Below are 10,867 nucleotides of genomic sequence, written 5' to 3'. Positions count from 1 at the left end.
ATAGCGGTGTAACATAACATTTGACAAATTCAAGTTAAAAGCTTCTGTTTAGAGCTGATTGTAAAATTGTTAATTTGTGTATTAGCAACTCGGCAACTCAAAGTTTTCCTTGTTTAGTTGTTGTTCCAACTTGAGATAGCTTTCACATGAATTTTCCCAGTCAGGAACTAATTGTTCTGGTTATTCTGACACTATGTGAATACACAATAACTGTTTCTGTTAAAGCATGACCACATCACATGACCCTTTACACACACTGGGATTGGACTGCATGCCTACGGAAATAGTCGCGGATACCTCAAATAACTGCTGTTGTAGCAGCATAGCAAACAAGGTAAGCGACGCTTTTCCTCACGTGATGGGAGTGTGACAAATCAGGGAAGGATACGTTGAGACTTGGAGGAACCAATCAGGAAGTGAACGTGGGCGTCTGCGTCATTGTTTCCAAAAGTCTCTGTCTCCATAAGAGACGACCGCAAAGTTTTGTAACTAAAACGATGCCAGCAGCATTCTCAAAAGTCTCCATCTTAGTGGCTGTCAAATTAAGAGTTTGAGAGTAGACGCCAGGCATAAATGCAGTTTGAGTGAGTCTAAAAGCTAATAGTGTTGATGACAACAGGCTTTTCACTGCGCCTTAAGTTGTGAGGCTGTTCAATTCGGGTTTAAAATGTTTTGCTTTCAGATGAGGTCAGACAACGTACTGTTGTTTGTTTCAAGTATACTGAACCGTGACTGGCCCTTTTCAATGTGTCCTCATTGGGGCTGCCTGCGAAGGTTCTCATCCTCAGCTAATTCAGTGATGAAAGAACCAATTAGCTGTGCCGTCCGTTTCATTTTTATCACCGTGCCAAATATTCCGACAGTGAGAGCTGCACTTTGTTTCATGTCTACATGAGACGGTGGGGAGTTTAAAAAGTCAGACATTGGCCTGGCTGTGTGCCGCCGTTGCTCCACGAGTGTCCGTAGACACCTCTGCGTGGAGGCAGCGTAAATCACCCCGCCGAGCTCGTCTATAGGTGGAGCCGGGGCCCTGCTACTGGCTGCCACGCTTGGCCCCGTGCCTGTCGCCCGCCGAGACTCCCACTGGTGGCAACAGGTGACAGAGGTCTGCTGTGTGTGGAGCTGACAGCCCCCCTCACAACGCATAGAAACACTTGCTTCATTACCAGACCCCCTCCCCGACTCTGAGCCGTGGAGCGAGAGACAGGGAGACGGACAGAAGGAGAGAGAGAGAGAGGCTTTACTACTTTGCTGTGGCACTAAACATGAGTTTGAGGCAAAAAGCTCAGTGTGCATCACTCATCTGCTCATGAGTCAACACTCATGATGTCACACGCTGCCTTGCCAGCCTCACACACAACTATACTGTATTACCAATTTTCGTATAAAAGGCCTTATTTATTAAAAAAAGGGGAGAGTCGGCTCTTTTTCCATGCAGTGGACTGAGCCGTACCTCCCAGAGAGCCCTGACTGTTAAACCATCGTGCCACAAACAACCTGCTAAAAACACTTAGAGTATTTCTCCCATACAGAAATAAACACTGGCCAATTAGTGTTCTTATTTTTGGAACTATTTTAGCTGCCAGAGGAGTTGAAAATATAACCAACCAGACGTGGCATGACACGGGAGGACTGCAATTTCAGTCCTCAGCGTCTCCGTATGGACACCCAGGACCTGTTAGAGCTATCAAGGCCGTACATCGGCCTAGAGGGTAGTTTATGTCTCTGAAATGTATCCTTGCCGTGGAACAATACCGCCACTATTATCCAGCACAGAGAGAGATGAATTCACACGAGGACAGGCCATCTTGATTTATGAAGTGTGAACTAGGAGCTGAGAGTTGGAGACCAAGGTGGGGTCGGTGGGGGTGTTGCATGGCACAAACAGCCGTCTGTGTTGTAGGGGCTATAGACACCGCGACCTCCCGTCATCCGCACCACCACCACCACCACCCACCCACCGCTGCGCTCCAACTCCTGGCGCGTTCGCTCATTCACAGGAGCATCTGGCACGGCCGCAGCTCTGCTGATCTGTAAAAGTCCGGCCAGATCGCCATGTGGACATTGAAATGCCCTAAATGCCCCGCTGGCCGCAGGGGAACCCTGCTGTGTGTCTGTGTTGGTTGTCAGACTTCATTTATATCACATGGCGGGTTGGTGGACACTGAATCATCCATCAAGGGTTCAAGTATTTACTTGGATTCCAGTAAAATATAGGCTGATCTGAAACTGCTGACCTGGCCAAGTGAGAGTGAATGCTTGGTGTTTGTGAGCTTGTGTAGTCAATGTTAGTTTTCTTGACCAGAGCAAGCTGAGGAGAATCATGTTGAATCAAAGCAGACTGTAGTTGATGCTGTAATGGAGTTCATGTCTTTGGTAAAATACGTTGACAGTGATAATAAACTCAAATCGTTACATGCAGCACTTTTTCTCTCACACATCATTCACACACTGCTTGACACAACTGTCAACTAGAGTTTAAGGTTCAGCATTCAGCAGGTAGACAGGATGAGCTGGGGATCAACCCACTGACCTCCAAATATGGAACTGTTGGGTGTCTCTATAATTGTGAAAGGTCTCAACCTTACTATGTAAAGTGCCTTGAGATAACGTATGTTATGACTTGGTTTAATACTAGCATTTTTATCCAAAATACTTTCAGGACGTCACGTTTCACTTTCAGAAATGATCAGTAGATCCCATTTATAAGTTCCCTGGCCTCCTCTATAGTCACAAATTACAATTTTGTGTTTTATTGCATTCACATGCACTCAACACTTTGAGTGACTGTGCAGAAAGTTAACACCGTCTCTTGGCATTTCTGTTTCGGGCAACAAAATTGCAATTCAGCTCTTTTGTAGGAAAATGCACACAACTAGCCTTCGTGCGGTGGGTGCCCACGAGAACGTGGTGGCAACACTTTAGCAAGGGTGCTCCGTCTTCCTGTCTGGTGAAGAAGTGGGCTGCTCCAGAGAGAGCCTGGAAGATGATCCCTCGTCCTGGAGGGTCAGTTTTTATGACCACTGGACGAAGTGTGTTGACATAGGAGGGGACTATATATAAAATTAAATGTTTTCTAAAATTTACTCCTTCTACCTTAGGCCATGAACTCATCAATGACCTGTCGTGATTGCCCAACACAGCTCTGCATGACAGTTGAAAACGCATTGCTTTCTGCTAGAACTGGAGTCTGAACGACTGTAAATAAAGATGGACGACATGACAGCTCCTAAAAGTGGAGCCAAATCATCTATATCGCCCCCTGGTGGCTGGCTGCAGTAGAGGTCATAAACCCCACCTCCTCCACAGTAGAAAATTAGACATGGAACAAACTAAAAGGTCAAATCACACATCAAATACATATTTTTCAAAGATGGTTATTGTCATTTTCAGTCGTTCTTGTCACACTGATGTTTGTTCAAGTGTTCATGTTTCTGATAAGTTTAGTTTTAATCAGTTACATCATGTCATGATTGACAGCTGAGACTGACTCGTGATTGGATGAACACCACTATCATTACTACACAGACTCCAAATTACATCATTGGCACAAGATGGCAGCCTTCGTATCCTGGATATAACGGCTTCATTTTTGTACAACAGGAGGAAATGGAGACATGTCGTTCATCTTAATTTACAGTCTATGATCCAAACATGGCAATACTTAACTGTTTGTGTCCATTGTGTTTTCTTTCATTACAGCCGAATAATGTATATAAATGTAATACAAAACTTTGTGCAAATTTTAATTTAGATAGACTGTGAAGTGTTTTTTCAACAAAATCAAAATCACTGGAAACATTCTTAGCAGGAAGAAAAATTGGTGCAAGCACTGAGCCAAACACTCTGAGGGGGTGCAAGTTAAAAGAATAGTACAGCACAGTTCAGGAGTAACGAGCCAAAACATTAAATAGACTTGTTTCAATGCCACATTACATTGTGTAACAGTGGATTTATAAATCTCATCAACCACATGATCGCTCAAGGACTTTTATTTTGAAATTTAGTTTTCCTCCTGCTACTGAAGAATCTATAATTAGGAAAGAGAAGCACTTTCATGGTTTCTTGACTTTGTTTGGATGCAGATTTTCTCTCTGTGAGATTTTATGGAGGAATGGAAGGAACACACACTCCCACAGGGAATTAGGTGCTTTGAGTTTTGACACTGAATCCTGTTGGGAAAAAACGACCCACATGTGCTAAATATAGTCCTTGTTAAAAGCTACAGATATTTATGAGTGTTCTCAACCACCTGAAGGTAACTATAAGGATTTAACATGAAGGTTTCATTTGAATGATATATTATCTGACTCATGTATCACACAAGTAAAGGAAAACTTTACAATGGATTTGTTGTAGCCTTAGAAATCTTCAGATAATCAGCTGCTAAACTGAAGCCAGTTAGATTTTCATGTTTCAGGTTGGTGCAAAATACTTAAAATAACCATTAAAAGTTAGTTTTTTTATCAGTATTGAGGAAAACGTCCTTATAAGCTCAGACAGGACAAAAATCATGAGACTTGCAATGATGCAAAACTGCTCTCCGACTCACGGCCAGTGGTCAGAAGTAGCAATTAATTTTAATTAAGCTCTCAGCAGGAGTGATTATTGTGATTGTGTGCTCTTGGCTTGCAGAGGAACGGGTGGGGGGGGGAAGTGCTAAACAAACTAGCAAATTGCACACCTCCCCAAGTGCCAGAGTAAACAGAATAGCACCCACTTCATGTCTGTGTGTATTCAGCTTGGCAGCGCGGCCTCAATTAGCACCAGGTGTGAAACAACGTAGCGATGGAGATAAAGCACGTGAAAGGTGCTTTTGTGTTTTCTGACTCTGGAGCTGCTTCGTGTCACTGTGATAACCTCGTGCACGGAGCCGCTGCCGAGGAGACGTCGAGCCCCGAGAGCCTGCTTGGATGATTTAGGACCAAAAGAGACTGTCTTAATATCTCAGGGACTTTTGCGGTTAGCTCTTGCATGGATGAAAGCTATCAGGGTCCTTTCTGTTGTGTGTGTGTGTTTCTACCTGAGCGTGCCTTTTCTTGGTACCAGCGCTGAAGGTGTCTGCCAAGAGAGAAGTCTGCTTTTTCTCACTAAATGAGAAATCAGCAGGGAAGGCCACATTGACCTGTGCACGGCTCAAGCAAGGAGATTCATTTTGAATGGATATCCTTAAGCGCAGGTTTTAAAGTCTTCAGCAACCAGACCCCTTCAAGAAATGGTCATTATCTCGGGCAGTTTATTAGCCAAAGAGAATTGTTTGGAGAACTTAAGAAAAAAAATAAAAGATCTCCTCAATTAAGCAGGCGTCTGTCTCAACTAGCCCGTCTTTTCGAGGAGGAATATATCACTATCAAAATGTTCCTGTGGTAAAACAGTAGGAAGGGATTAGAAGAAATGAAAACAACTCTGCGTTAAATGAGCCTGGCAATCCTGATGACCCTTAATGAGAACCATACTTGGACTTCACCCACGCAGCCACATCGGAGATGAAATATTCCAGTGTGTGAAATATGATTTCTGAAAAGGAAAAACATGCCAATTTCATTTTCAAACTTCCTCTAAGCGTGTGGCCGCTTCATTTGAGTTGTCAAAAACAAAATAGTCTTCAATTATGTATTAAAAATCTATATTTTTTACTATGCATTACAAAATGCTTTTTTGTATGTATTAAAGGCATTTTAAAATGAAAGCATACATTAGGTTTGTACATGTCGTTCCCTCTGAAGTGTGAATGCACCACTGGAATGAACCTATCTGTCAAGCGTTTTTTTGGAGGGGGTGTAGGGGGAAGCTAGTTTATGATACGTGCTGGTCAGATGAAAAATATAAGGGTGACATTTTCCAGACTTTTCACCATCATTCGACCGTAAACTAAATGAGTCGTGTGCTCAAGTGCTTGTGTGAATTAGCTCATTCAAAATGAAACAGAGATGCATTTATCTAAAGCGAATGGTTTATGGCTGATGTAGCAGCTGGCTAAGTTCTTCCATTAAATTATTTTTCAAAGAATGATTCTCTGAGCATGAGTTTAGACAGGTTTGCAAATTGTGATACTTTCCATTGCCGCCGCTTAGCGAGCGTTGTTTATTTGGGAGCTAATTTGGCTGGCTTTATTGAGAGGCGCGCTGCAGTGGCACCGCTACAGGCAGAAATATTGTCCCACTCGAGCTGGACACAAACGGTAAATACACTGTAAAAAGTGTACTGAACTGGCTATTTCGACCCTTATTCGCGCTGTAAATTGGACTTTTCTTCAAACTAGCGAAAGGTTCAGCTTATTGGGTGATATGATTTTGCTTGTTTCCTGCGCAGGATGCCTCCAGCCATCTTTAATAAAGACAAGAATGTTGATTCTTATCAGAAAGAAAAATACGATTTGTGAGGAAATTGTAAACAGTTAAAATCCATTTCACCTTTAACACCCATTTGTCTTCTTTTTTTCAAGTTTTAAATAATTGTTTCATTTTGCCTTTTACGACTGAGTTTGTTTGTTTCTGCTCTTTGAAAATATTCCAACCCAGGACTGACAACGTTCCGTCTGGCAGCTGCTTATTAGGGCTTCAGAGAAAAATGAGATCTGTGACTAAATGGAATAATTAGGCTCAGACATTTGTGCATATATTTTGTTTTATTTGAACAATAAACATCTGAAGTAATTGTGCTCTCCTTCCTGTCATCAAATATAGAATAATATTGTCCAGAAGTAGCGGACAATTGCAGGAATATTGCAGTGTCACTTTGTTCAGAGGTACATGGACTACAGTATGTTCTGAGTGTACAAATATAAATGGTACTTTTTTATGATCATGTGCAGAGTTTGTTATTTATTTGAAAACTGGATCATGATACAGAGGAGAGTCGAGAACTTTCCGAGGTGAAGAAAAAAGTTTTAAATCCTGAAAATCCTGTGTGTCTGTCGTTAAAATGTTTACACGGCCTCTGAACCAAATGAAGCGGGTTTCCAGAACTTAATTATAGTTTTTTTTACCAGAGGTAAAACATTTATGTATAAATAGACATAATTTACTTACGTAAAAGTAGTTACCAATGTTAAGAGTAATCCATTACAAACAGGAGTCCTGCATTCCAAAAGTAAAAGTAAGAAATATGTACTTAATGTAAAAGTACTCGTGGGCACTATCAATATTACTGTGTATTAATAATAATAATAATAATAATAATAATAAATCATAAATCATAATAATAATAATAATAATTTATTTAGCAGCTTTTAAAACACGGTTACAAGCTGCAAATTAATAGGGACAATAGGAAGCACTTGAAAAGCATAAATGTAAAAGCAAGATGAACAAAGATAACCAAAATAAAACATAATAAATTATTAAAATAGATGCTAAGATCAGAACTAGGAGAAAACACACATATAAAAATGTGTCTTTAAGAGATATTTCAAAGGATAAGGAGCTCATTGGATGGATATCTTCAGGGAGATTGTTCTGCAGACTGGGAGCCCTGACTGTGGAATGGTTAGTATGGCCTCAGGTTACAACCAGGCACATATGGTGTCAAAAGATCTGAAATGTACTTAGGTGCAAGTCCAGAGCCAAACCTTAAAAGTCAACAATAAAAACCTAAAATCAATTCCAAAATTTACTGGAAGCCAGTGAAGAGAAGCTAAAATTGCATTAATATATTACACTCTCTTTTAGCAGATTTGGTGAGAAGTCCGACTGCTGCGTGTTGGATGAGCTGTAATTCATGTAGACTCTGTTTGCTCAGGCAGGCAATACTAATCATCATAGTAATTAAAGTCAAACCAAACATTAAAATTGGTTTAGGGAATACAAACACCTATCAATACACCATATGCGATAGGAGAATAAGAAGTAGAACAAGGATAAATTCCCGTTAAGAGGCAAAAACACCAGTACACAAAGATTACAATTGGATTGGGGAGGAATGGACAAGCTGTTATGTTTGGTAGACTGATCCGAACCGATGTGCTGTGAGTTGATATTTGAACTGTCCAATATAGAGTCTAGCAGGGAGGCGTGAGGTGTCAGAGAGTTTCAGAGTCGTGGTGCAGGGCAGATGAAGGCCCTGACACCCATAGAGCTGAGTTCAAATGTGGGGAGGAGCAGCTGAAGAGGGGCGCAGGGCACAGGATGGAGAAGGTCCAGCAGGTATATGGAGGTTATGCTTTTTTTTTAAAAAGGAGAACAGTAACATTTTATGATGGAGTCTTTGTTGAACCGGAAGCCCGTGACAATAGATGAGGAGTGGTGTAATGTGAGGATTTGGTGCGGGTGATGATCCTAGCAGCGGTTTTGGATGGTTTGGACTGATTATTTTTGACCTTATTGTCATTACTGTTGCTTTGAGCAGCACTTGCATGTTGTAGCAGGTTAAAAGAAAGAATTTAATGACTGCGTGTCTTATTTGAATCAACTAAACATCTTAATCTACAGAGGATTCAAATGGAAATCCTTAAATAAAGTATCGGAAGGTTACTATACTTTGACTCTAAGTTGTTGGTGCTGGGAGAGTGCAGGGAAGGATTCACCAGCAAAACCCCAAGAGAATAAAAAAAAATCACCAGTCATGCCCACTGTGAGACTGATTTAAGGAAAACCGACAGGGGGCGTCTCCTCTGCCTGCACACCCCGCACCCCCGTCCCCTCAGTCCCCCCCGCCTCCAGTACGATGGAAGAAGGAGGTATTGGGGGGTGGGGGGGGGGGGGATCTCCTCCTAGACAACAAACCCACATTCAGAGAGAGGCACACGAATTACATCACGGTCCGTGCGGAGGATATAACGGAGGTCGCGGGTGACGCTCGGCGCTTTTCTGCAACAGGAGGCACCAGAGGCATCATGCCGAGACCGCGCGCACGGAGCCCGAGGAGACATCTGAGCCTTGCCACGAAGTTCGTCACGAAACCTCGGTTCCCCTGATGCCGCTTTTTTATTTCTGTCACGGATTTTCATCATGGGAAGCGGCGATTTTTGAAAAGACGCTCAAGACTCAGGTTTGGATACGCGTAATTGCGCACAAGACAGTGGCCCCTTTAGCAGCTCCGTGTGCGCACTGAACTCGCGGCTGGACCGTCCGACATGGATCAACCTCAGCAGTGCGTGGCCATGTATCTGCTGGTGCTGTCTCTCGGACTTCTCATGGACAGCGGGGTTTGTCAGCACTACTACCTCCTCCGCCCCATCCCGAGCGACAGTCTGCCGCTGGTGGAACTAAAAGAGGACCCGGACCCCGTCTTCGACCCCAAGGAGAGGGACCTAAACGAGACCGAGCTGAAGAGCGTCCTGGGGGACTTTGACAGCCACTTTCTGTCCGTTTCGCCGCCCGCGGAGGACAAATACACCGGGAACGAGGAGCTCGACGACTTGGACGTCCAGAAGCCCGGCGGGGTGCTGCCGAAGGAGATCCGAGCGATGGATTTCGACGTACAGTTCGGCAAGAAGCACAAGCCGAGTAAGAAACTGAAGCGGCGGCTGCAGCAGTGGCTGTGGGCGTACTCGTTCTGCCCGGTGGTCTACACCTGGACCGACCTGGGGAACAGGTTCTGGCCGCGGTTCGTGCGCGTGGGCAGCTGCCTCAGCAAGAGGTCGTGCTCGGTGCCGGAGGGGATGGTGTGCAAACCCGCGAACTCGACCCACCTGACGATACTGAGGTGGAGATGCGTGCAGAGGAAGGGGGGGCTGAAGTGCGCGTGGATACCGGTGCAGTACCCCATCATCACAGACTGCAAATGCTCCTGTTCCAGCTGAACGACATAAATTATAAGCTCGACATTTCTTTTGTGATCTCCCTCTCACACGCACCACCGAGTGTAGGAATGTATTTTCTGTATATGCGGTTGCCACGCAGTTATGTATAACTCCCTGTACAAAGTCAGTATTATTTGTAACCAGAGTCTACTTTATTTGTGGAGAATATTGGTTATATATTTTGTATTTATGGAGATGTGGCGCGTAGAGCCACGTAAGGACTTGTGCTGTTTCCCATGTTTGGATGAAGCAGATGAACCTCAGAGTTAAACGTGGAATCATTGATACACAGTCGTGTATCGGTGACTTGTTTTATCCTGTAAATTAATGAAATTTGCTATTTATTCTTTATATTCGTACAATAAAACGACACTGAAATAATTTTAAATGCTTTTCTTTTTTCCTTCATTTGATCACCTGCACCCAGTCTGAGCGAGTGGACACCTTAAAGTCATCTGCCACCGTGCACACAATCAAATACGCATCACTATCACGCACTGATGGAATCTGATTTACTCTCCATTACAACTATGTTCCAACACTGTAACTATAGAGACAGAAGATGGTTTGATGATGAACTTCTGGTTGGCATACTGGTTTTATTACAACCTAATATCAACATGTGGTGTATACCCCCCCCTCGCCAGTTAATCAGCCCCATCTTATCACTGTGAGGCTGTCAGACATACATTAGACCCATTACAAGCTGATAAAAGAAGCAGTCCAGATTCACTGACTGAGGGAATCAGCAGCTGCCACCTTCACAAACCCCTCCTCTCCATCTGCAGCCCAGCAGGAGCTGAGCTGAGGAGAGGGATCACTGCTCCAGTGGAGGATGCAGAGGCTGATGCTCCACGTTTCTAAAAACCCACCACATCAGTGACTTTGAATCTCTGCCCTTTTTATATCTCAGCAGCAGAAAACAATACTAAAGCTTGAATCCCACGTCGGCCAGGTTGTTTCATTAACAATTCAGCTATAGTTACACTTATAAAAGGAAAGTAATTGATTGAAGGACGTTTATTTTATAGCTCCATTTACAACAAGTTGTTTTGTCGATAAATATTTTATCGACAAGAAACTTTATTACAATAATAAAATTAATAGAATTAGTCCTGCATTTAA

At 43.1% G+C, this 10,867-nt stretch overlaps 1 protein-coding gene across 1 annotated transcript; it reads left to right on the top strand.

The window, feature by feature from the left end:
- The first annotated feature begins 8,716 nt into the window (after nt 1-8,716).
- Nucleotides 8,717-10,130, top strand: LOC117765862 (noggin-like). Its single transcript, XM_034592417.1, has one exon. The coding sequence runs from the start codon at nt 9,074-9,076 to the stop codon at nt 9,740-9,742; it is 669 nt and encodes a 222-aa protein (XP_034448308.1). The 5' UTR covers nt 8,717-9,073; the 3' UTR covers nt 9,743-10,130.
- Nucleotides 10,131-10,867: the final 737 nt, after the last annotated feature.

The sequence above is a fragment of the Hippoglossus hippoglossus genome, chromosome 8, assembly GCF_009819705.1.
Source record: "Hippoglossus hippoglossus isolate fHipHip1 chromosome 8, fHipHip1.pri, whole genome shotgun sequence".
Taxonomy (NCBI): domain Eukaryota; kingdom Metazoa; phylum Chordata; class Actinopteri; order Pleuronectiformes; family Pleuronectidae; genus Hippoglossus; species Hippoglossus hippoglossus.
Note: the sequence above shows the minus strand (reverse complement) of the source record. Positions and strands in the feature narration are given on the sequence as shown.

Bases quoted from the DNA above. Each gene is read 5' to 3' on its own strand.
- LOC117765862 (XM_034592417.1), top strand. From the start codon at position 9,074: ATGGATCAACCTCAGCAGTGCGTGGCCATGTATCTGCTGGTGCTGTCT.